Here is a 27,674-nt window from a genome sequence, read left to right as displayed (position 1 = left end):
TGAAGCATATAAAGCCTTCTGCATATAGTAGAAGCAGGGAGATGGAGCCTGCCCCAGCCTGGGTCTGTAAAAAAGGAAAATGTTGCAGAGCCTCTTCTTATACCCAACCAATATGCAATGGTCATGTAGTATAGCAAGAAGTAAACTTTTATCGCTTTAAGACATTGAGATTGGGAGTTGTTTGTTACCGCAGCATAACCTAGTCCTGACTGACTGACATAGAAATTGGGATTGGAAGTAGGGCATACTGTAACAAAACCTAAAATTAGTGACTTTCACATAGTGATCTGTTGGTGGGTGGCAAAGAAACAGGTATCAAAGACTGAAAACGTGAAGATCTCTGTTATGCAGAGGAAAAACATTGGTTAAAAATGTTGCCTGGGATCCCTGGGTGGCGCAGCGGTTTGGCGCCTGCCTTTGGCCCAGGGCGCGATCCTGGAGACCCGGGATCGAATCCCACATCAGGCTCCCGGTGCATGGAGCCTGCTTCTCCCTCCGCCTGTGTCTCTGCCTCTCTCTCTCTCTCTCTCTGTGACTATCATAAATAAATAAAAAATTAAAAAAAAAATGTTGCCTGTAAGGATGCCTGGGTGGCTCAGTGGTTGAGCATCTACCTTCGGATGGGGGCAAGATCCTGGGATTCTGGGATTGAATCCCACATTGGGCTCCCCACAGGGAGCCTGCTTCTCTCTCTGCCTATGTCTCTGCCTCTCTATCTGTTTCTCTCATGGATAAATAAAATCTTTTTTAAAATGTTGCCTGTAGTCACTTGGGAAGAATTTCATGTATCTGTGAATCCTGTCTTGGTGGAAAAGATGGAAAACTTAATGCTAGTAGTGTGTTGCTGGCCGTTAGCTGAGAATTGACTGGCTTGCAAGTAGAAATTAGAGTAACTCCTGAGTTTCAACTATGGTTCCTGGACTTTGAGCTTAATTCTGTGATGGGATGGGAGGCCTTCGGGGTTGTCAACCTTGAGCAAGGAGTGTATTTTGTATACAAAAAGGATCATAAACTAGTGCTATTCTCCAAAAATGTCCAGTCTTACTTATAAGCACACGGCAGGATGGCACTTTCTAGGACACTTAATATTAAGTATAGGGAAGGCACAGAAGTAAACACAGTCCCTTTCAAGTCATGTTAAAAACATGGAGTTCTAGGGGTGCCTGGGTGGCTCAATTGGGTAAGCATCTGCCTCCAGCTCAGATCATGATCTTGGGGTCCTAGGATCGAGCCCCCAAGGTGAGCTCCCTGCTCAGCAGTCTGTTTCTCCCCTTCTCCCTCTGCTCCTCTGCCTACTTGTGCTTTCTCTCTCACTCTCTCTCTCTCTCAAATAAATAAATAAAATCTTTAAACAAAACAAAACCATGGGACTCTGTCCTGAAGAAGGAGGGAAACTTTGAGGTGTTTTTAAAAGAGGGATGATAGAAGATGGGCTGGTCAGAATTGCATTCCCCACCAAAACTTAGAATAGGCAATGTTTTGTCAACAATAACTATGCAAAAATCTGAAAATGTGAAAAACATTAAAATACTCAAAACCTAACACAACGTAATATAACATAATAATGTAAAATATAACAAAACGTAATATAGAGTAAAATTGAGAATTCCCTTTCACCTGACCCTAAATCCCTCTCACTTCCCCAGGGTATTTTATCAATATTTTGGTGTGCATCTTTCCAGACCTTTGCCATGCACCTAAACACACGCACACACACACACACACACACACACACACACACACACACACAGGCTTCTTTTTTTACATTAATGAGATAATACAAATAGATCTAACTAGATGGCTGTATTATAGGTATTCCAGTGTGTGGCTACACTATAATTTATTATCAATGTGCAACTATGATGTTTCCAATAGTGTAAATATCCTTATATACATCTCATGTAGTTGTGAAGTTGAACTCTAAACCAAAGTGTACACCATGTATGACTCTCTTTACTTTAAAGTATGTATGACTCCCTCTAACACAACTTAATTTCTTTTTTTTATACAGAAGTAAGATTAACTGGTCTTTGAAGGGTTATGGCTTTACTGCCACCTATGGAACCTTACACAAGCCAAAGGGCTGGAGCATTTGGACATTTCCCCCTATCATCTGTCCATTTTTCCCATAAGATCTGGTATCTCTCAGCTATTTCCTGTCCCACGTCTGGACAAGTGAGATTTTAGATTTCCCATGGCATATCTACATATCTGGATGGCATATCCCCTTTCTCCCTCAGGTGATCCCAATACTGCACCCGTTCTGTTGTACCTTTAATTTTATATTGTCAAGGTTGATAATTTTACTTTCCATTTTTAAAGCACAGCTAATTCTTCTGTGCTTTGTCTATTAATTAATTCTAAAATTTAAAAACAAGTAGACATTTACATCACTATGACATATATTATGTAACAATAACAACACTATGTAGATTTTTTTAACTTCGAGCTGAGTTGTGTGGTAGGATTATTTTTCCTTCCCTATGGATCTAAGCTCATGACTATACCACAAAAAGGGGAATATTCCTAGACTGAGGTTTGAATGGATTCCCTTTTTAAAAATTCCTATCAAATGCTTTTACCATATGCTCAAGAAGCCAACTCTCTCTATCTCTGTTTATTCCATCACGTTTCTTAATTTCCTGGAGTGTTCTTTTCCCCTCTTCTATTTGAAATAGCTGCTCAGTCTGAAAAACTGCACAGGCATAATCCTGAGGCATTCTTTCTCTGCTCCCCTGGGTTAGAGACATTTCTCTCTGGGTCTTATTTCCTCATTTGTTTTACATTAGTTCCTCATTTTTCAAAAATACTGCATCAAGTGACTTCTCATAAAAGAGTTATGGGAGGTTAATTTTAGTAACGCCTAAAAATCCGAAAACATCTGAGGGTTCCAATTGCTCCACATCCTCACCAACACTGAAACTTTTCGATTGAAGCTATATTGGTGGATAAGAGGTGGTATTGCTTGTGATATTAATCTCCATTTTCCTGATGACTAATGATATTGAGAATTTTTCATGTTTATTGGTTATTTGGATATGTCTTGCTGTGAAGTGGCTGTCCAAGTGGTTTGTCCATTCTTAGTTTTTTTTGTCTCTGTTATAGATCTGTACAAATTCGTTATATATTCAGATTCTGAGTCCTTTATGGACATATGTATTATAAATATTTTCTTCCAGTCTGTGACTTGTCTTTTCATTTTCTTATTAATATTTTTTGATGAATAGTAGTTCCTAATTTTATAAAGTCTGATTTTTATTTTTTATTTATGGATAGTGATTGATCATTGTATAGTGTTTATTAAATCTTTGCTTATCCCCAAGATCATAAATATAGTCTCCTCTGTTCTAGTCTAGAAGTTTTGTTTGCTACCTTTTCAATCTAGGTCACTTAAGTCTATGTTTTCTCTAATTTTGGGCTGTAGTATGAAGTAGAGGTTGAGGTCCATATTATTCCATATGGATGTACAATTGCTCCAGCACCATTTATAAAAAAAAGACCATCCTTTCCCTTGACTTAATTGCAATGGCACATTAATATATACTTATAATATATAATATTAAATTAAATACATACAAATTTGAATGTAACATATATATAAATGTTAATATATATCATATATATATATATATATATATTTGCCAACTTTTCTATTTTTGCCCCGACACCCCACTATCTTAATTACTATACCTTCATAGTGCTAGTAGGAGTATAAATTGGGACAACCACTTTGGAAAAGTCTGGCAATGTCTAGTAAAGCTAAACATACACTTGCCCTATGATCTAGGAATTTGACTCCTACGTATTTGCCCAAGAGATATAAATGTATGGTTACCAAAAGACAGACAAAAATGTTTGTAAAGCTTTATTCATGATAGCCAAAAACTGGGAATAAACCAAGTGTTACTAATGGAGAATGGATAAATCAATTTTAGTGGAGTCATACAATTGAAGATTACACAACGAAAAAGAACAAATTCCTGCCTCCCATTACATGGATGAATCTCAGGAATATTTTTGAGCAAAAGACACAAAACTGCATATACTACAAGATTCTGTTTCCATGAAACTCAAGAGCTTCCAAAAAGAAATATATGATATTAGAAATCAGAATAATGGTTACCTCTAGGGGGCAGGGTATTGATTGTCAAGAGGCATGATGAAAATTGGTTTCCAGAAATGCTCTCTATATTGATCTGGGTGGTGTTACACAGGCACCTATGTATGTACACATTTCTTGAGTTGTACATTTAAGATCAGTGTTCATTATATACTTTGCTTTACGTATGTCATATATCAATAAGTCAAAGAAAGGAAATGGAAGTCTGAAAATATTTTTGTTCTGCTTCACAGTTGAGTGTTTAACTAGGTTAAAGGACACAAACTGTGTGCTTCCTCTCAGGTTCCCTCAAATGCCTCCTTAAAGGCCCTCTTGGACAGAGCCCCATGTGTGTTGATTGCTCCTTTCCTTCCAGACCTAAATGAAATGTCCCAACAAAGTACAGGAGGTCTAGTTCCTGACATGCCACCGAGGCTAGATGATACACTCCGAAAGTGTGTGTGTGTGTGTGTGTGTGTGTGTGTGTGTGTGTTTGTGTGGGGGGGGGGGTGGAAAAAAGGAAAAACTGTTTTTCCTTTTGACACCATTTCACTTCTGGTCACAAAATATGTGGGCATTTCCCCAGACCGACCAAATGCCCAACATCAGCTGGGTGTCCTACAATTCACTTATTCTGACACTTTCTACCTGGAGGTAACTCAGATTTCACAAGTTCAGAGCTGAGTCCCACAACTCTGCTCCCATTTCAGATGCCAGTCATGAGTCTCAGGCTGTCATCTGTACTTCTGACTGACTGGCTGTAAGTCAGAGATCCCCTGACCCTCTCTTCAGGTTTGATGGTTTCTTAGAGCCACTCACAGAACTCAAGAAAACCGTTTACTTATCAGATCATCAGTTCATTATCAAAAGGTTCAACTCAGAAACAGCCAGATGGAAGAGGTGTTTAAAGCCAGGTATGTGGGAGGGCTTGACTTTTCCTGCCTTCTTGGGCTATGTCACCCTCTCAGCACCTTGAGGAGTTTAGCAACCTGGGAGCTCTCTGAACTCTATAGTTCAGAGATTCTTATGGAGGTTGGTTCAATTATTAAATTAGTCTCCAGCCCCCCTACCCTCCCTGGAGAATGGGTGGGTAGGGCTGAAATTTCCAAGCTTCTAATCATGGTGTGTTTTTTCAGGAGACAGGCCTCCATCTTGAAGCCATCCAGGAGCCCATCAAGAGTCACTTCATTAGAACCAAAAATGTTCCTATCACTCAGGAAATTCCAAGAGATTTAAGAGTTCTGTGTCAGGAACTGGGTCAAAGACAAAACGTTAGAACCAAAAAGCCTTCTAGTGCCTTTATTGCTTAGGAAATTACAAAGGTTTTAGGAGCTCTGGCCAGAAGCCTGGAATAAAGACCAAAGTATGTATAGTACTGATTATATCACAATATCATGAAGGGCTACATTCCTTGAAGTGAACTCGACCAATGGAAAACAGGACAGGGATACCCTGTGAAGATTTTTAAAAAGAATCTATTTAAATATCACTCTAGGAATATTCCCTTTTTCGTGGTATAGTCATGACATTAGATCCATAGAGAAGGAAAAATAATCCTAGCATACAACTCAACCCAAAGTTAAAAATAGTAATACATATTATTAATATGTATATATATGTACATATATGTCGTGTGTAACTGATTACTCAGTGGACCTTATCAATGTGATGATTTGTGTTATTTAGCTCAAATAAATTATCTCTTATTTCCTTTGATACTTTTCTTGTACCTGCTATCTCTATATTGTCTTTCTGGAACTTCTATTGGTTGGATAATGGACTCTTTTCAGTTCCATGTCACTTTTCTCCTCCTTTATTTTTTTTTTATTTTTATTTATTTATTTTTGATAGTCACAGAGAGAGAGAGAGAGAGAGAGAGAGAGGCAGAGACATAGGCAGAGGGAGAAGCAGGCTCCATGCACCGGGAGCCGGACGTGGGATTCGATCCTGGGTCTCCAGGATCACGCCCTGGGCCAAAGGCAGGTGCCAAACTGCTGCACCACCCAGGGATCCCTTTTCTCCTCCTTTAAATCAGATAATCTCACATCCCTAAACTCTCTGGCATCCTTCAGGGTAAGTAGGGCCTCCTCTTCAGATACTTCTGGTTTTGGTTTCCTCCCTCCTAATTCATGAATTACCATTTCTTAATTTTTTTAAAAGATTTTATTTATTTCCTTATGAGAGACACACAGAGAGAGGCAGAGACATAGGCAGAGGAAGAAGCAGGTTCTGTGCAGGGAGCTTGATGTGGGACTCAGTCCCAGGACCCCGGGATCATGATCTGAGCTGAAGGCAGACGCTCAACCACTGAGCCACCCAGGCGCCCCAAATTATCATTTCTCTACCAACTATCCAGCTTCTAGAAATATATTGAAACCTTTTATCCCTTGAGGTCCTCATCTAGTCTCTTTGTGGGGTTATACAATTATCTATTTTTTTAAACCTTTTTTTAAAATTTTTATTTATTTATGATAGTCACAGAGAGAGAGAGAGAGAGAGAGAGAGAGAGGGGCAGAGACACAGGCAGAGGGAGAAGCAGGCTCCATGCACCGGGAGCCAGGCGTGGGATTTGATCCCGGGTCTCCAGGATCGCGCCCTGGGCCAAAGGCAGGCGCTAAACCGCTGCGCCATCCAGGGATCCCTATAATTATCTATTTTTAATGCACTTTAAGAGCCTTGGGGGCGAGAGGAGGAAAATTGCTTAGGGTTGGTTCGCCACCTTGAACTGGAAGTATCTAAATGTTATTACATAGTTAAATCCGTCTTTGCCATGCAGCTTGCGTGTTTCATGACTACTTAACAAGACGATCATTTTCTACATGTTAGGCATGTTTTTGATTCATTGGGCCAGTGTAAACTTTTAGAGACAAGTAATAGTTATCTGCTGTCTCAAAGCGATCAACACCCCTGCAGCAGACCTTTAACCAGAAGGTCAACACATCGTCATTTCTGCAAATAGCAAATTGTGTTTTTTAAATGCCACTAAGAAAGTGGAAAGTGAAAAAGTAGTTAGTGTAGTCTGTTTTTCACTTCTAGCAGAAGACTTAAGGAATTATTTACAGAAAAATAAAAATTCGATTTTTCTTCTTTTAGTGCCTTGAATATCACATAATTTTTATTTTCCCTCCCTGATTTTAAAGCAAACTAATTCTTTATTTGGATCTTTCAATCAGTTCATAAGTTTTACTTAGGCAGAATCTACACAAGTTCTCTTCTCCCCTCCCCCAGAAATCTGGACATTACTGTACTGGAATTGTTCATGCTAATGATACAAAACTTACAAAAAAATCAGACATATTAATAACATAAAACTTAAGCCCTCTGGGAACACCTGTTGCAAGTCATTCTCAATGTCTGCACTTTCTGGATGATTAAAGATTTACCCTTTAAACATGGGCATGGGCAAAAATCTTAACCATTACGTCTGAATGTTTGAGCTGACTTAACATGTTTCATGAGTGGACTATTAAACACGTGATTGCCATTGCACGTATTGTACCAAATTGTAAGTATACACACAATGGTGTATACAAACTCTTCTTGTTTCTTTTCACTCACCACTTCTCATAAAGTATGGATTTGGGACCAAGCTTGCTAAGCTCGCTATGGCAAGTGAAAAAAGCTCTGGGTGAGTTTCTGATTGGTTTTACCAGAGTTTAATGTACTGTTGATGAATTTTAGTTCCATTTTCGTTGCCCAGACACTTCCTCCCTGCCCTCATCTCCAGTTTTTTACTTCTATTTCAGATCGTAAGACTGCCAGGTAGCTTATTTCTACATGGATGAAACAATGTGCTAGGGATTGGGATAGAAGTGTCTAATATAAATTACCTGTATTTTCTGTATAACAACACCTTTAGGCTCTAAAAACCTCAGGATTTTCAAAGCAAGCATAACTCCATGTAAGTCATGATGATTCCGAGGATATAGTGTTTTCCTCAAAGTCAATAGGTACCCTATGGTAATTCCCATAAAAGTTTGCCATTGCAATGTAAGCATGAATTTAATCACCTAAAACTCTCATATTGGACCTATCCATCTCTTTCATCAACTTTTGATATCATTTCTATCAGTAGCTTTGTCTCATAACAAATTGCCCTAAAGTTAGAGGTTTTAAACAACAATTATTTACATTTTCTATGCATCCAGTTACAAGTCATCTGGGTGATTCTGTTGATGTGATCAGGGCTCATTTATGCATCTGCAGTCAGCCATAGGTTGCCTAGAAAGCTCTGTTAATCTTGAGCTCTCTCGAATATGTCTGGTGTCTTGGTTGGGCACTGGTAGGCTGACTCTGCTCTGCCCTACATGTTTCATCTCCAAGCAAGCTAGTTAGGACATACTATCATGAAAAAGGTGAAAGAGCAAAAGATAGAGCAGAAGCATGTCAGGTTTCTTGAGGTCTAGACTCTGGAACTCACACATCAATTCTGCTGCATCCGATTGATCCGTGCAAGTCACAAGAAGAGCCCAAATTCAAGGGGTAAGCCTACAGACTCCTCCTCTTTTTAAAAAGATTTTATTTATTTATTCATGAGAGACACAGAGAGAGAGAGGCAGAGACACAGGCAGAGGGAGAAGCAGGCTCCTTTCAAGGAGCCTTTTGTGGGACTCGATCCTGGGTCTCCAGGATCACACCCCAGGCTGAAGGTGGCACTAAACAGCTAAGCCACCAGGGCTGCCAGAGTCTTCCTTTTGACAGAAGAAACTGCAAAGTCACATTGCAGAGGAGATGGATACAGAGACACGTAGAAAATTGAGGCCAGATTGCAATCAATTTAAGCATTATTTGCTTTTTTTAAAAGCAAGGAAAAAGAACTGCTCTATTTTATTTTAATATTCCCCATTTCGTTTCTCTCCCTGTAGTTAATGCTGATACCATCTGTTTGTGTTTTATTTTTTCCCTATTCCCAACTCCTCACCCTTTGATATACAATACCTTAAAGAAGATGTCTCAAAATGCATTTTTGGATAAACCAAATGGAATGTAAAGGTTGCTGAACATTTGCTACAAAAGAAAAAAGTGCAAAAACTCATAGTTTTAAAGGATGTTTGACAGCCTACTTCCACTTTGAGTTGGATGTGGTCAAACTTGCTGTTACCCTCAATCTCAGTAAAGTCCTGGGCACATTTGCCCTCACAGAATGAAACAGCAAGTAATAAATGCAGCATGAAGTTGGCAACACAGACCTCTGAGTTTAATATTTTAGCTGTGGGCTATGCAGAGCCTCCAACTGGAAAACAGAGTGATCAGATAGGTCTGTGGTCCTTCAGTAGCCAGATCTGGAATGGCCCCTGTGAATAGTGTGCCCTGGGGGCCAAGTGCATTAGTTAACCTCAGGAGATGTTCAGATAGCATGGTTTTTACTCTTATCAACCTACCCAAGGAGCTCTGAAATTTGCTCTAAAAGCCTTTAGAAAGGACAAAGGTGACTCATGCCTCATGTCCCGAATTTTCCCCCCATCTGACCTGAAAGAGTGATGCTGAGCTGTTTCCATGTGAGTGGGAGGGTTAGAGATGTTATTGTTACTTAATTGGGAATGGCATGACTGAAAAAAGGAAGCGATGTTTAGTAATCGAGTGATCTAACATAATGGTAAACTTAGTGATTACTTAATCTTTGAATGCAATTCTAAAATTTATGAAGAACTTTTGAGCCTATATATATATATATATATATATATATATATATATATATAAATCAGGTTTACTGTATTTTCAGTAGTCTTCTCTGAAGGATAAATTTCAGAATAGAATACTTTGGGCGATTTCCAAATGTCAGACAGGCACAGCCTCCAGGTCACTAGTTCTGAGTACGATTGTGAAAATAAACTCACAGTCACCACTCTTCATGTACAGTCTTCCTTAGTACTTCCCCACAACACAGTAAACATAAAAAATTTGGTCTCTTCTTAAACTATGGTATCCTGATTCCTTGAAAACTGGTCATCTGTTAACAATAATTAGTATTAATTAGAATATCCAATTGCTGAAACTACCTCATTCCTCATCAAGATGATAAAGACTACAGTTTCATTTATTTTTTTAAGATTTTATTTATTCAACAGAGACACAGAGAGAGAGACAGGGACATAGGCAGACGCAGGACTCGATCCCAGGACTCTGGGGTCATGACCTGAGCCAAAGACAGACGCTCAACCACTGAGCCGCCCAGGTGCCCCAAGACTACAGTTTTAAAAGAATCTCAGGCCCTCTGGTTGATCTTTTGTAGAATTTTTAGAAATCTCTAAGGGTCAGACATTCTAGCCTCCACCAGCAATTTGTTTTTTACCCAAGAACACTTAGAGCTGTGAAATTCTGTCCTTTTTTAACTTAGCTTCTTCCTCATGCAATGTTATTTCATAATACACACACACGATGTGGATAACTGGCCATTCTCTGCCAGATAGAAATACATTATAAATAAAATAAGTATCAAAAAGTAGATTTCAATTTCATAAATATTATTGAGTCATCCTAGAACCTTCTTTTCTCCAAGACAAATTATTTCATTTCTTGATAGGTCTGATTTTAGTTTAAAAGTAAAAATTAGGTTACATGAAATAAATGGTGACATAGGAGAACCTGGTCTCCCTCCCCACAAAGCTTAATAAGTAGACACTATCCATGGACAAAAACAGCTCTGGGGGAGCTCCAGGGCCCACATAGGACATTTTAGAAACACTGGAACAAAAAAGTGAGAGTAATCACACAAAAAGAGAAGGAAAACAGATTCATTCTGCCCACATCATTGCACCTCCCAGGCTAGCATTGTTCAACACCAAGAAAGAACTTCCTGGCTAGAAAGAGTTCCTCTTGCCCAAAAAGGGTTGAGTGACCAGCTTCCCCAGTCTCTTGGGATACTGCACAAAGGTTCCGCTTCAGTGTCACCCCACCCAGACCTGCAAAGTTGAGATGTGTTGAGCCAGCTAAGAATAAGGAAGAAAAGCAGAGGCTGTTATTAGCAAACACACAGCAGCAGCAATCATTGTTCCCAGAGACCCACTGTGCAGAAAAGCTGCAGGTTTTGTCACTGATGAAGCCAAAAGTCTGCACAGATGCCACAGACCCTGTGCACATCTCTCCAGCTTGTGCCCCACAGGTTATTCATTTGCTGAACCCAGCTGATTGAGTCTCTCCTGACCTTCCCCCCTCTCAGCACCACCATGGACCGAGACCAGCACCTGCAGCCATTGAAGTCTCTGTGGCTGGGCCACCCATCGGAGCCCCCATCCACAACCACCAGAGGCCAGGAGCCCTGCTCACAGCCAGTGCTAGCTTCTGCAGCCACACGAATGGAAGACATGAGACTAGGGCCCTCCTTGATGATCCCACTACCGGTGCCTGCTCTGAAAGCTAGCACCTTCAGCTGTGCACCTGCCCACCATTGTCCTGACCCAGTCACTGGCCTCTACTGCAGCCAGCAAGCACAGGGGAAATGTGTACAGCCATGAGTGAGTGCGCCAACAACCAGGGCTTTTGCAGCTACTTGTGGGCCCAGATCAGGCCCTGTCTTCCATCACTGGCCAGCATGACCATGCCTACCTAGAGCTAGCCCATCCAGCTTTTATGTGTACACCCCCAGCCAGAACCTGTCACCAGCGTGCACTCCTGTGGCAAGGGTATGCAGCCACTGGAGAGTACAATAGTCAGGTCCTCTGCAGTTGCTAGTGAGCCCATAGTTAGCCCAGCCCTTGCTACCTGCCCTGGTGCCCATCAACTGGAGTATGTCTGCAACTGGCCCCAGCCACCGCATAAGCACCTGCAGCTGGCCCCCATAGTTAGGTCTGCATATACCACCAGGACACCACCACTGCCTACCTTGATCCTTAACTCCTGGAACTGGAGGTGTTACTGAGGATCTCAATGGCACTGTAGACTCACAGCCACTGTAGATTCCTCACAGTGCTCACTAAGGACCACATAGTTATTGATGCTATGGGTCCCAGTGGACTGAGCCAAAGAGATAGAATACTTTTCTCCAGATCTGGTGCTGCCATGTACCCCCACGCTTGGCACTTGCACCGCTAGACCCAGTGGATTACAACTTGATCCAATGTGCCCCCACACACAGGTGAAAAGTTTCCCTTACTGAATTCAGTCCATAAAGCCTGAGAGAGAGGTGACTGTTTCTTCAAATGTGCAGACACCAATGCAAAGCTACAGGGATCACAAAGAATCAGGGAAACATGATGCCACAAAGAAATACAGTAAAAGGGGGATCCCTGGGTGGCGCAGGGGTTTGGCGCCTGCCTTTGGCCCAGGGCGCGATCCTGGAGACCCGGGATCGAATCCCACATCGGGCTCCCGGTGCATGGAGCCTGCTTCTCCCTCTGCCTGTGTCTCTGCCTCTCTCTCTCTCTCTCTCTCTGTGACTATCATAAATAAATAAAAATTAAAAAAAAAAAGAAATACAGTAAAACCTCAGCAGCTGGCCCCAAAGAAATGGAGAACCAGGAATTGCCTGACAAACAATTCAAAATAATTATTCTACAGATGCTCATAGAGCTATAAGAGAACTCAGATAAACAATTTAATAGTATCAGGAGGGATGCCTGGGCTCAGTGTTTGAGCATCTGCCTTCTGGTCAGGATGTGATCCTGGAGTCCTGGGATCGAGTCCCACATCAGGCTCCCAGCAGGGAGCCTGCATCTCCCTCTACCTGTGTCTCTGCCTCTCGCTCTCTGTCTCTCTTATGAATAAATAAAATATTTTTAAAAATAGTATCAGGAAAGCAAGATAAAAATGAAATGAGGAACACTACAAAGAGATTTTTAAAATGATGAAAAAGAACCAAGCAGAAATTTTGTAGCTAAAAAATAAAATGACTGAATTAAAGAATCCAATTAAGAGCTTCAACAGCAGACTGGAGCAAGCAGAATAATCAGTGGGCTAGAAGACAAATCAATTGAAATTATCTAGTCAAGGAGAAAAAAAAAGAACGAAAAAGAATGAAGAAAGCTTAGGTAAGTTGTAAGACACCCTAAAAAGAAATAATGTATACATCATCGGAGGCACAGAAGAGGAAGAGATGGGGAAAGGGATAGAAAGCTTATTTAAAGAAATAATGGCTGAGAATTTCTCAACTCTGGGAAGAGATTTGAATATCCAAGTTCATGAAGCTAAAAAGTCACCTAAAGATTTTAATACAAAACAATTTTCTTCAAGATACATAATAAAACTGTCTAAAACAAAAGACAAAAAGAGAATTTTAAAAGCAGCAAGGGAAAAAAATCTCATACAAGGAAACCCCTGTAAGGCTATTAGCTGATTTCTCAGCAGAGACCTTATCGGCCAAGAGAGAATGGGATCATATATTCAAAGTGCTGAAAGAAGGTGCCAACCAAGAATACCTTACCCAACAGCACTCCTTTACAGAATTGAAGGCAAAAATAAGGATTCTCTCTAATAAACAAAGCAAAGGGACTTCATCACCAATAAATATACCTTATAAGAAATGCTGAAAAGAGGCAGAGCCGAGAATGGGAGCGGAGGGGAGCTTCTGAGCAGCGCCCCGGCCTCCTCTCGTCACCGCACCTTGCTCTCGCAGCCTGCCTGCCCTGCTGCTTGTGACCCACCCAGAACAACTTCCACCATGGCCACCTCTGCGAGTTCCCACTTGAACAAAGGCATCAAGCAGGTGTACATGTCCCTGCCTCAGGGCGAGAAAGTGCAAGCTATGTATATTTGGATTGACGGGACTGGAGAAGGATTACGTTGCAAGACCCGGACCTTGGACAGTGAGCCCAAGGGTGTTGAAGAGTTGCCTGAATGGAATTTTGATGGCTCTAGCACCTTTCAATCTGAAGGCTCCAACAGTGACATGTATCTTGTCCCTGCTGCCATGTTTCACGACCCTTTCTGCAAAGACCCCAACAAGCTGGTATTCTGTGAAGTCTTCAAATACAAAAGAAAGCCTGCAGAAACCAATTTAAGGCATACCTGTAAACGGATAATGGACATGGTGAGCAACCAGCACCCCTGGTTTGGAATGGAGCAGGAATATACTCTCATGGGCACAGATGGGCACCCTTTTGGTTGGCCTTCCAATGGCTTCCCTGGGCCCCAAGGTCTGTACTACTGCGGTGTGGGAGTGGACAAAGCCTATGGCAGGGATATCGTGGAGGCTCACTACCGGTCCTGCTTGTACGCTGGCATCAAGATTGCTGGGACAAATGCTGAGGTCATGCCTGCCCAGTGGGAATTCCAGATAGGACCCTGTGAAGGAATCGACATGGGAGATCATCTCTGGGTGGCCCGTTTCATCTTGCATCGTGTATGTGAAGACTTTGGAGTGATAGCAACCTTTGATCCTAAGCCCATTCCCGGAAACTGGAATGATGCAGGCTGCCACACCAACTTCAGCACCAAGGCCATGCGAGAGGAGAATGGTCTAAAGTACATTGAGGAGTCCATTGAGAAACTGAGCAAGTGGCACCAGTACCACATCTGAGCCTACGATCCCAAGGGAGGCCTGGATAATGCCTGGCGCCTAACTGGATTCTATGAGACATCCAACATCAACGACTTTTCTGCCAGCGTGGCCAACCGTGGTGCTAGCATCCGCATTCCCCGGACTGTCGGCCAGGAGAAGAAGGGTTACTTTGAAGACTGTCACCCCTCTGCCAACTGCGACCCCTTTTCGGTGACAGAAGCCCTCATCTGCACATGTCTTCTCAACAAAACTGGCGATGAACCCTTCCAGTACAAAAACTAAGCGGACTAGACTTGGCAGCCATCGAACCCCTCCTAATTCTCCATCCTGCCTCCGTGTTTGCCCCTCTCTTGACTGTCCTAATAGCTGTAACTCAAAGGGCAGAATATCAAGGTCTTTTTTTATTCCTCATGCCTAGTTAATATCTCTTGCTTTCTTTGGCCAGGATAGAGGGGTCAAGTTCTTAATTTTTTACACCCTTCCCCCTTTTTTTCCCTGTCACTGAAAGCGGTCTAGTATGTTAGTAGGGAGGGGGTAGGGAGACATAACCACTGTTCCCATTTAATCAGGTGTGTTTGTCCAATAGGCATAGCTATCCAGAGAATAGTGTTTGTGAAGGGAGGGGGAGGGCTCTTTCTTTGAGGTAGCTGAGTGTTGAGGTGGGGGAGGGTTACTTACTCTGGAGTTAGGTTAGGATTTCCCTTCCTGATGGGAAGTTCCACTTCGAATAAAGTTATAACCAACTTTCTATTAAAAGTGAGACTTATGAGAGAATCAGGCGGGAATGTGCCTCCCATCCTCCTGGTGCAGGGCTTCCCCTGCCTGGGGTGAGATAGCCCTCACCTGAAGACAAGCTCAGTGTAAGGATGGATTGACCTACCTTAGCAGAAAAAGTTCTTATTGCTTGGTCCTCCATTTATAACACAAAGCAAGAGTAGTATTTTTATATTTAAATGTAAAAACAAAAAAATTATATATATGGGTGTGCAGATATGTGTGTTTTTTTTTTCCTAAAGGAGGAAAAACATTCTGGTCATGGAGAGCCAGATTTGAGGTGAATAGTCTGGAAATAAGGATCTCCTACTGAGTGGAGACTTGGTTTTCCCTCACTGCCACTATAGGACTCCCATGTGCCCTGCCCACCCTTCTGCAATTGGGGGTAGACACCAGTCGGTTGACAGGTGGAAAGCATGGTGTAGAAGGAGGAGTCACCTGAGCCCCATGGCTTTGGTTTAAAAGACGCACATGTACACACAGAGGTTTAGAAATAAAGGGTTGGCTGGTCAACTTGCATGTTACTGACAAGGGGTTATTGGGATTATTTTCTGATGGGACTAGCATGTCATTAAAGCAGGCCTTTTGATATATCAAAACTTTTTAAAAAGGAAAAAAAAGAAATGCTGAAAAGAATTCTTCAAGCTGAAACAAAAGGATGCTAATTAGCAACATGAAAACATGTAAAAATATAAAACACACTGGTAAAGGTAAGCACAGAGTCGGTTATAGACTCCTCTAATACTATAATATAGCAACATGTTAACTACTTAGCTTTAGTATAAAGGTTAAAGGAAAAAAGTATTAAAAATAGCTATAGCTTCAACAAGTTGTTAATGATTATACAACATAAAAAGATGTAAATGATGACATCAAAAACAAAAGGAGGAATAAAGGCTTACAGTTTTTGTATGTGATCAAAATTAAATTGTTATCAGTATAAAATAGACTGATACATATGTATGTATATGATGTTTAATGTAAACCTCATGGGATCCACAAAGCAAAAATATACAATACATACACAAAAGATAAAGAGAAGGGAATCAAATCGCAGCACTATGGAAAATCATTAATTTACAAAGGAAGGCAGTAAGAAAGGAGGAAAGAAAAATGGAACTACAAAATGGCCAGAAAACATTTTAAAAGATGGCATTAGTACATCCTTGCTTATCGATAATTATTCTAAATGTTAGTGGATTGAATTCTCCAATCAAATGGCACAGTGGCTGGATGGATAAAAAATAAGATCCAACTGTATGCTACCTACAAGAGAGTCTTCAGCTTTAAGAACACATATAGGCTGAAAAAGATGGCAAAACATATTCCACACAAGTGAAAATCAAGAGAAAACAGAGGTAGCTATGCTTACATCAGAAAAAATTGACTTTAAGCCAAAAATAGTAATAAGAGACAAAGATGGTAATATAATAATAAAGGGATCAATTAGTCAAGAAGATATAACAATCATAAATATATATACACCCAACATTAGAGTCTCTAAATTTATTAAGCAAATTTTAACGGATCTGAAAGAAAAACTAGAAAATACAGTAATAGTAGAGGACTTTGGGATCCCTGGGTGGCGCAGGGATTTGGCGCCTGCCTTTGGCCCAGGGCGCGATCCTGGAGACCCAGGATCGAATCCCACATTGGGCTCCCGGTGCATGGAGCCTGCTTCTCCCTCTGCCTGTGTCTCTGCCTCTCTCTCTCTCTGGGACTATCATAAATAAATAAATTAAAAAAAAATAGTAGAGGACTTTAATATCCCACTCTCAACAATGGACAGACCATCCAGAAAGAAAATCAAGGAAACATTGGATTTTAACCATACTTTCGACCAAATGGAAATAACAGACACATACAGAACACTCTATCCAAAAGCAACAGAATAAATATTCTTCTCAAATGCACACAAAACATTCCCCAGGATAGATCAAATAATAGGTCATAAAACAAGTCTTAACAAATTTAAGAAGATTGAAATCATAAGGGTCTTCTGACCACAATGGTACAAAGCCAGAAATTGATAGCTGGAGAAAACTGGAAAATTTACAAATATGTGGAGATTAAGCAAATACTTCTGAATAACTAATGGGTCAAAGAATAAATCAAAGATAAGTTGAGAAATATCCCTAAACAGAAAAAAATGGAAGCCCAACATATTAAAACCTATGGGATGCTGCAAAAGCAGTTCTAAGAGGGAAGTTTATAGAAATAAATGCTTACAGAAACAACTAAAATAAACAACCTAACTTTAATTCTCAAGGAACTAGAAATGGAAAAACAAACTAAGCCCATAGTTAGCAGAAGGAAGGAAATGAAGACCAGAGCAAAAATAAATAAACACCAGAGAAAACAGAAAATATCAATGAAACTAAGAGCTGGTATCTATGTTAAGATAAACAAAATGACAAAAGTTTAGTTAGACTAACTCAGAATAAAAGAGATGTGACTCAAATAAATAAAATCAGAAATAAGAGACATTACAACCGATACCCCAGAAGTACAAAGGATCATGAGAGAATACCATGAATAATTATACACCAACAAACTGGATAATCTTGAAGAAATGGATGAATTCCTAGAAACATTCAAGCTACCAAGCCTGAATCATAAAGAAATACAAATCTGAAGAAACCAAGAAAGGAGATTGAATCAGTAATCTAAAACCTCCCAACACAGTAAACTCTAGGACCAGATGGTTTAACTCGTGAATTCAACCAAACATTTAAAGAATTAACCCAGGGGTGCCTGAGTGGCTCAGTCGGTTGAGCATCTGACTCCTGGTTTCAGCTCAGCTCATGATATGAGGGTCCTGAGATCAAGCCCTGTGTTGGCCTGCTGGCTTGCTGGAGTCTGCTTGAACATTCTCTTCCTCTGCCCCTCCTCCATCTTGTGTGCATGCTCTCTCCCTCTCTAATAAATAGATAATTAAAAAAAAAAGAATAAGAATTAACACAAATCTATCCCAAACTCTTCCAAAAAAACTGAGGAGGGAGCATTCCCAAACTCATTATAGAAAGCCAGCATTACCCTGATACCAAGGCTGGGTAAGAACATCACAAAAAATGAATACAGTTATAGGTTAATAACCCTAATGAGCACAGATGCAAAAATTCTCAACAAAATACCAACAAACCAAATCCAACAGAACATTAAAAGGGTCATACACCATGATCAAGTAGGATTTGTCCCTGAGAGCCAAAGATTATTCAATATACAGAAATCAATAAATATAATATACCACATTAATACAAAAATAAAAATCATGTGACCATCTCAATAGATGTAGAAAAAATATTTGACAAAATACAAAATCCTTTCTTTTTTTTTTTTTTAGTTTGCTTTGTATTTTTTAATTTTTTTATTGGAGTTCAATTTGCCAACATATAGCATAACACCCAGTGCTTATCCCATCAAGTGCCCCCCTCAGTGCCCGTCACCCAGTCACCCCAAGCCCCCACCCACTACCCCTTATTCATCTCCCAGAGTTAGGAGTCTCTCATGTTCTGTCACCCTCACTGATATTTTCACTCATTTTCTCTCCCTTCCCCCTTTATTCCCTTTCACTATTTTTTATATTCCCCAAATGAATAAGACCATATAATGTTTCAAAATCCTTTCATGATAAAATATTCTCACAAATTGGGTATAAAATGAAGATGCCTCAATATTGTCAGGGCCATACATGACAAGCCCACAGCTAACATCATACTCAATGGTGGAAGATTGAAAGCCTTTCCTCTAACATCAAGAACAGGACAGGGGTGCCTACTCTTTTTACTTCTATTCAACACAGTACTGGAAGTCCTTGCCAGAGCAATCAGGCAAGAAAAGTAAATAAAAGACATCCAAATAGTAAAGGGAAAAGTAAAATTGTCTTTGTTTGTAGACGATATGATCTTGCATAGAGAGAATTGTCAAGACTCCACCAAAAAAACTGCTAGAAGTAATCAATGAATTCAGTAAAGATGGATATAAAAATCAGCATCCAAAAAACAGCTGTGATTCTATACACTAACAACAAAACACCTAAAAAAGAAATAAAACAATCTCATTCATGATGAGATCAAAAATAATAAAATACTTAGGAATAAACTTAACCAACGTGGTGAAATATCTGTACACTGACAACTATAAGAATTGAATGAAAGAAATTGGAAAAGATGAAACAAATGGAAAGATATCTCATATTATGCATCAAGAGAATTGATATTGTTAAAATGTCCATATTGCCCAAAGCCATCTATATATTCAGTGCAATCTCTATCAAAATGCTCGTGATATTTTTCACAGAAATAGAATAAACAATTCTAAAATTTGTATAGAGCCACAAAAGACCCCGAATAGCCAAGGCAATCTTAAGAAAGAACAAAGCTAGAGGCAAACTATACTACAAAGCTACAGTAATCAAAACAGTATGGTGCTGACATAAAAATAGACACATGGACCAATAAAACAGAACTGATAGCCCAGAGATAACCCCCCACATATGTAGTCAAGTAATATTTGACAGAGGAGTCAAGAATATTCAATGGGGGGAAAGGATGGCTTCTTTAATAAATGGTGCTAGGAAAACTGGATAACCACATGAGAAGAATGAAATCCTTCTATATGACACTACTCACAAAAATGAACTTAAAGGGATTAAAGACTTAAACTTAACACCTGAAACCATAAAACTCCCACAAGAAAACGTAAGGAGAAAATTCCTTGACATTGGTCTTGGCAGTGATTTCCTGGATAAGACACCAAAACTACAAAGAACAAAAGCAAAAATTAATAAGCAGAACCACATCAAACCAAAAACTTCTGCGCAGTGAAGGAAACAACAATCAAAATAAAAAATATCATGTATTGAAAAAATATATATATTATGTATTGGATAAGGGGTTAATATCTAAAACATATAAAGAACTCCTACAACTCAACAGCAAAATCAAGCAATCCAATTAAAAACTGGACAGAGGGGGATCCCTGGGTGGCTCAGCAGTTTAGCGCCTGCCTTTGGCCCAGGGAGCGATCCTGGAGTCCCGGGATTGAGTCCCATGTCAGGCTCCTGGCATGGAGCCTGCTTCTCCCTCCTCCTGTGTCTCTGCCTCTCTCTCTCTCTCTCTGTCTATCATAAATAAATAAATCTTTAAAACAAACTGGACAGAGGAATTAAATAGTTTTCCAAAGAAGACATACAAATGACCAACAGGTACATGAAAATGTGCCCACCATCACTCACATCAGGGAAATGCCAATTAAAACCACAATGAGATATTGTCTCATATCTGTTAGAATGGCTACCATCAAAAAGACAAGTGATAACAAGTGTTGGCAAGAATGTGAATAAAAAGGACCCCTTGTGCACTGCTGGTAGGAATGTAAATTGGTGCAGTTACTGTGGAAAACAATATGCAGCTTCCTCAAAAAGTTAAAAATAGAACCACCCTATGATTCAGCAATCCTACTTCTGGGTATATATATATCCAAAAGAATTGAAATCAGTATCATAGAGATATTTACATTCCCATGTTTACTCCAGCATTATTTCACAATAGCCAATATGTGGAACAACCTAAGTGCCCAGCAACAGAGGAATGGATAAAGAAGATGTTTTATATATATATATACAACAGAATATTATTCAGCCATGAGAAAGAAGGAAATTCTGCATTTGCAATGACCTGGATGAAATTGGAGGGCATCATGCTAAGTGAAATAAGTTGGACAAAGAAATACAAATACTGTATAATCTCACATATATGTGGAGTCTATAAAAGCTGACCTCAGCGAAACAGAGTAGAGTGGTGGTTACCCAGTGCTGGGATGTGGGGGACATTGAGAGGTATTGGCCAAAGTGTACAAACTTACAGTTACAAGATGAACAAGTTCTGGGGATCTAAGGTACAACATGGTGATTATAATATATACTTGATTGTATTATATACTTGAATATTGCTAGGAGACTAGATCTTAAATGTTCTCACCACCCCCCAAATCAATGGTAATTAAGTGACGGGACAGAAGTGTTAGCTAACCCTATGGTGGTAATCATTCTGCGATACATAAATGTATTAATTCAATAGTTCGTACATCTTAAACTTACACCATGTTAAGTGTCAATTATATCTCAATAAATGTGGAGAAAAAAAGAAATTGGCAAATTACTGAGGTTTAAGAATCCATATATTTTGTATTCATCGTTATAAAACTTGATTCAGTGAAATTTCATTGATGTATGCTAAAATGACTGGGTAAAAGGCTATAGGAGACGGCAGCCCGGGTGGCTCAGCAGTTTAGCGCCGCCTTTGACGCAGGGCATGATCCTGAAGACTTGGGATGGAGTCCCACATCGGGCTCCCTGCGTGGGGCCTGCTTCTCCCTCTGCCTGTGTCTCTGTCTCTCTCTCTCTCTCTGTCTCTCATGAATAAATAAAATCTTTTTTTTTTTCAAAAAAAGGCTATAGGAGAAAATGAGATTCATATGGTCACAGAGTAAGCATTCTCCAAATGGGACTTCCTAGTTACAAAAGTAAAATGAAAACTTTACATTTATAACAGAGAAATCTGGTGATCAAACTTAATACCATCAGTAACAGGACAAACTGACAGTACCCACCGCTAATGCAAACGGGATGCAGAGTCACCTGTACATAGAACAGAGAGTAAGTGATAGTTCTGTATCAGTGTTAAATTCCTTGGATTTGTTCATTGCCTTGTATAGGTAAAAGTTTTTCTTGGGAAAAACATTTAAAAAAAAAAAACATTTTTTGGTGAATCATCACATCGTGATGTTTTAAACGTTTTACAATTTTATTGGTCATTATCTGTCAATAAAGCTGAAGAAACATTATAAATAAATATAAATAAAAGTAAAAATGAGCATGAATTGGGTTAGCCATCGTTTCTTTATAAAAAGTTTTTTTTAATATTTTATTTACCTATTCATGAGAGACAGAGAGAGAGGCAGAAGCAAAAGGAGAAGCAGGCTCCCTGTGGAAGCTGGAAGCCCCATGTGAGACTCAATCCCAGGACTCTGGGATCGTGTCCTGAGCCGAAGACAGATGCTTAGCCGCTTAGCCACCCAGGTGTCCCCGCCAGCACTTCTTACCCAGCTATTCTGAGTGCATAATCTGTACCTCACACAGTAGCTTTGAAAATATCCTTGGTTACTTATACCTTGACTAATCTGCTAGCATAGTATAAAGAACATGGGACTTCTTCACCAGGAAAGTGTGCGCTGATGTTGACAGTTACACAGTAGGTGTGAGATAGTCCGTGCCTATCGTTTATCCTGTCCTCAGCCTCGATTTTCATCAACAGAATTGGGATAAAATAGCTACCTTTCAGTGTCCTAAGGGATTAGCTGAAGTGTATGTAAACTGTTTGGCATAATTGAAGGTGTTTTGCTAAATGTTAGCTCTTTTTTTTTTCAAAGATTTTATTTATGTATCCATGAGAGACACACAGAGAGAGGCAGAGACATAGGCAGAGGGAGAAGCAGACTTCCCTTGGGCAGCCCGATGCAGAACTCAATCCCAGGACCCCTGGATCACCACCTAAACCGACGGCAGATGCTCAACCACTGAGCCACCCAGGTGCCCCAACATTAGCTCTTCCTATCATTGGCATTTCTTTCAGGTAATGTCCTTTCCCCTTGTGGCAGCACTTGCCAACCCCCCAGAAGAACATATGCCCACATCTCTATCCATTTTCTAGACAGAGCAGATCATAACTGATTGACTCAGAACAATGGCCAAGACATAACCATGAGCATATGTCTATATTCACAATCATCTAACTGCAAAGTCAGAGCCTACAAAATGAGTGGAAGTGAAGAAAAAGGGGGGAGGAGTCATACTAGGGTTTCTTTGCCTTCGAGATTCTGTCTACAGCATGAGGTGACACTCATGCCTCATACCAGTACCATGAGGGTCACCAGGACATGAGCACAAAACTCAGTACTCAGTTTCCCCTTCCTCACCCATAAATCATGACCCGTGTGGCCTGCCACATGCAAAAACACAGAGAATCCCAGCCCCACCAGGGCAGAGCACATCCTTGCTTCATGAACCCACCCTTTAATACGAAGAAGATTAACAACACAGACACCAAGGATGCTCATTCATTTTTAATAGTCTAGCACAGTTTTAATAGTTCTTCCTAGGAATTACCTCCCAAACCCTCCCTCCCCCACAAACGATTCAAATACAACACCTACAAGAATTCACATTTCATAAATGTAATATTGCAAAAACAGGAGAACTAAGAAAAAAGCCTTTGTAGCCTTGAGATTAAAAGCAATGCTTAATCATTCTCTCGGTATCTGTTACTAAGTGCTAAATACTAAAAGCCAGAAAAGCTGTGCTGGCAGCTGGCAGCTAGCGGCTTGCGAGAGGAATGGATTTATGACGAGCACTTTTACATTCATTTTTCATCTCAGGACCAGGAGAACACAGGGCAGGGCTCTCTGTTTTGGTAACTACGATGTCATCAAGGTAAAAAACAAAACAAAACAAACCCCTGGAGACACATTTTCAGAGCAGCAGATGGAGTTGGTTTTACTTCTGTCACGGAAGTTAGAGAGGGCCAAGGTTCTCAGACTCCTTCGAACTGTGGTTCCCCCTCTTGCTCACATTCTGGTGTAAAGAATTGAAACTCTGGGCACCAGGGCCTTGAGTCAGAGTAATAGCACAATAAAAATTTGGTCAATGAATGAACTGAAACCTGGGGTGCAGTGTGAACAGGCTGGATCTAAGTTTCTCTGAGGAAAAAGCTTGCTGGGACATTTGGGGGAGGTGACATTCCCAAGGCAGGCCTGACTTGTCAGGACAGGCCTGCAGTGACTTGTGCAGCGTGGGAGCCCAGAGGAACAACGGAGTTCTCACTTTCTCACTACTTCATCCTGATCCTCGAAATATAACCTCCCCCCCCCCCCCCGCCCAGCCTCAAAATTCTCAGCTTCAATGCCATATGGAATCAAAATAAAATGAGTGTGTGTAAGCCTCCATCGGCTCCATCCAATACATACAAGATTGTGGAATCTGGGGTGAGACCCCCCCACCTCTCTCCTTCCTTTTTGCCTTTTTTTGATTTCTCTCCCTCTCCTCCTCTTCTCTCTCCCTCTGCCCTTCCCCATTCCTCCTAACCCAGTTTTGTGTCCTTCCCCCAGCTCTCTTTCTTCCTCATTACCAAAGTTAAGTAGTTCTAAATACCTGTGGCTCCAGAGGGTGGGGCAAATAAAGCTGTTTTTAGTTTCCAGAAATAAGAGCGGTTCAAAGAAAAAAAAAAAAAACCTGTTTCTGGCCACACTAACAGTGATTTAGAGACTCCCTCTTGAACTCATGGACATCTAGAACATTCTACTGGGTGTGAATTCATTACTTACACAGTAAGCTGGGGATTTTTATTTCTAGGACACAAATTTGATGATGATGTAACAATAAACCAGTCAGTAGTCACAAAAATAAGAGCCATTTTGTGTGTATATTTAAGTAAAACAAGGGGGTAGATGCTATTTAAAGCAGCTGGGCCTATCAGGTACACATTTGTCACAATTCTTAGTTTAAGGCTTTAAAATATTTCTACTCAGGCCTTGTATGGTTCTAAATATGTTTTCATTCATTCATTCAACAAACTTTCATTGAGTATCCACTCTGCCAAGCCTCATTGTAAATGCTGAGTAATACATTAATTCCAGGCTAATTAATTCCATTCCTTCTTCTGGAGGAAGAACCTCTGACCCAGTCGGTGTGTTGCTTTGCTAACCTGGAGTATATGCTCAGATGTCCATCCTGTCACTCTTGAGTGTTCAATCCTTCTTGGCATGTATTACCTCCTAAATATTTGCAAAATGTCATTCCATATGACATAATGATAACAAAGATAACACCAGATGGAAAATGAATGGTCACTCCCTGGGTTGTTGCTTCTTTTGGGGAGTATATGAGCTTATTTCCAGGCAGCCTGGGATCACGGAAAGACCGCCAAACAAACCCAGGGCTGCGTGGACTAGATCTGGTCCAAGCTTCATAATCTTTGGGAAGTTACTTCACCATTTTGCATCCCTATTTTTTTTTTATCCTAAACACTGAGTCCAGGAATCCTGTCCTACCTTTCTGTTTTTTTATAAATTTATTTTTTTATTGGTGTTCAATTTGCCAACATATAGAATAACACCCAGTGCTCATCCCGTCAAGTGCACATTTGTCCTACCTTTCTTTGGCATCGTTGTGAGTGAAACATGAAATCAAGTTTATAAAAGCACTCGGAAAACCATAAAGCCCCATGCAAATGCAAATTATCACTATCAAATAATCTTTGACATTCCTTTCAAGGAAAACCTTCCCCTTACAGTTTGATTTCTCTCTCTCTCTCTTTTTTTTTTTTTAAGGTGGGGGGGGGGGTGGAACTTACATCATCAACTAGCATTATTAGGTTAGGTACTTGGCAGCATAACCCACACTGATATCATGGAAGAGAGCAGTTAGAAGTTTTCCTTGTTGAAAATGAAATGCACTCCCCGAGGGCCAGACTCAGAGTTGGAGATGCACTGTTTACTGAGGGTTTCAGCCAAGGCTTCAGGTCCGCAGAGAAAAACTCCTATTCTGGTGCTTTGGGGAAAGAAAGGAAAAATAAAAGAGTCAGGCTTTTGGATTACAAAGCACATGGGGGAACTTCCTCTTGATTTTTGGCTCCAGGGCAGAGTTCTCCCCCCCCCCAACTCCTGCTCCTTTGTCCTTCCCACTAACCCTGTGCGAGAGTGGTTCAGCCCTGTTTGTGGGGACAGCTACAGAAGGCAGTTGACTTCCCTGGGAAACCATATTCAAGTGGAGTTTGTAGAAATCTCTGCCACAGAGAAAACAGCGGCGAATCTGTGAGTTTGTGGACTAATTGCCTTCAGGGCTCTATGTCTCCAACCCGCTCCAGCATCTAGAATCAGGAACACGTCTGCTTTCGGTTCACCGACTCTGCCAACAGCTGGGTGGGGCTTCATCCCTCTCTGTTTTAGATGCTAAAGCCTAGTTCCTCAGGGTGTGGTTCCAGACCAGTAGCCTCCTAGTCAACCTTTTAAAAATATAGATTCTTGGGGCGCCCTGGTGGCTCAGTTGATTAAGCATCTGCCCTCGGCTCAGGTCATAATCCCGGGGTCCTAGGCTGGAGCCCTGCATGGGGCTCCCTGCTCAGCGGGGAGTCCGCTTCTCTCTCTGCCTCTCCCCCTGCTCAGGCTCAACAGCTCGCTCATTCTCTCTCTCAAATAAATAAATAAAATCTTAAAAAAAGAAGTGTAGATTCTAAGGCCCCACCCTAGACCTACTAAATGAGCATCTGCATTGTGAAAAGATCCCCAAGTGATTCATATGCTCATTAATGCATAAAAAGCAAAGGCCTAAAGGGTCTATTTGTGGTGATTTCTTGAGTTTCTCAAGTGTTGTAGCAAGGTAGAGGAGCCCCTCAAAGTTTCAGAATGGGTAGAAAGGACCTTAGGATGTCCGACAACTTATGATTCTAGACCCAAAACCTAAACACTGAACGTAGGGACGGTATCTCCCTAATAATAAAGGTAGAAATCATATTGAATTAAAAGAGATTTAGGAGCTGAAGGAAAAGAAGTGGGTTATGGCCCTACTTGGGGGGAGCAGGGTGCAGAAAGTCAGAGGTGGGGGGGACCCCCAAGCATCTTTGTTGATAATAACTCCAGGTAATTTTGGTGTGATTTAAAGACTCCCTCATAAAGTCCTGCATAACTAGAACCTTTTATGGGTTGTCAATATAGTCATCTGGGTGTATGTTAGTTTTCAGAATATACAAATCTAGCTGTGTTTGGGAGCTGGTGCTTCCGGCGGAGCACAAGCCTCAAGGACACCTTGCTGGGGGACTCCTTACTTTGGGTGTTGACTCGCAATCGTCTTGAATTCATTATCCCAGTTGGGTCGTCCATACAGGGTCTTTTGTTTCAGGCCCGTGATCACGTCTTTCTCCTCGTCATGGTGCACGGCAAAGTGATTGGCCTGTGGGAAAGGACATGAAGTCACAAAACAGAGACACACTGTACCAAAGCACAGATAGATTGACGTATCTCACAGGCCAAGCTCTCGCTAACCATATATATCTGAAGGCTAGAAGGTACATCAAGATGAATAAACCGGGTCTCTTCAGGCAATTTATAATCTAGAAGGGCCAACCTGGAAGTAAGAACATGAATCATCCTATTTGTAGAATAGGGTATCATGAGTGCCATGGGAGAGGCACAAATATCTCAGTGAAAGCTAAGAGAGTTGGCATGGGAGGATGGGAAGATTGCAGCCTGGCAGCACCTGACATCTTTGAAGGTGTGGGTAGGATTTAAATAGTGTTTCACTGTTTTTCTCTC

The 27,674-nt window shown here is 40.8% G+C and overlaps 2 protein-coding genes across 2 annotated transcripts in view; one reads left to right on the top strand and one right to left on the bottom strand.

The window, feature by feature from the left end:
- The first annotated feature begins 13,676 nt into the window (after positions 1–13,676).
- On the top strand, positions 13,677–14,827 carry LOC121483123 (glutamine synthetase-like). Its single transcript, XM_041741399.1, is given in 1 exon segment — positions 13,677–14,827. A coding segment is annotated over 1 exon segment (1,122 nt). The 5' UTR covers positions 13,677–13,694; the 3' UTR covers positions 14,817–14,827.
- Positions 14,828–24,768: 9,941 nt separating this feature from the next.
- Positions 24,769–27,674, bottom strand: part of LOC121483550 (cytochrome b-245 heavy chain) — a 35,735-nt gene continuing 32,829 nt past the window's right edge. Inside the window, exons 12-13 of the mRNA XM_041742202.1 lie at positions 27,188–27,312; positions 24,769–25,914 (exon numbers count right to left, since the gene is read on the bottom strand). Coding sequence (XP_041598136.1) covers positions 25,788–25,914; positions 27,188–27,312 — 252 coding nt within the window. The 3' untranslated portion in view covers positions 24,769–25,787. The remainder of the gene's footprint in view (positions 25,915–27,187; positions 27,313–27,674) is intronic.

Source organism: Vulpes lagopus, chromosome X (genome assembly GCF_018345385.1).
Source record: "Vulpes lagopus strain Blue_001 chromosome X, ASM1834538v1, whole genome shotgun sequence".
Lineage (NCBI taxonomy): Eukaryota > Metazoa > Chordata > Mammalia > Carnivora > Canidae > Vulpes > Vulpes lagopus.
Note: the sequence above shows the minus strand (reverse complement) of the source record. Positions and strands in the feature narration are given on the sequence as shown.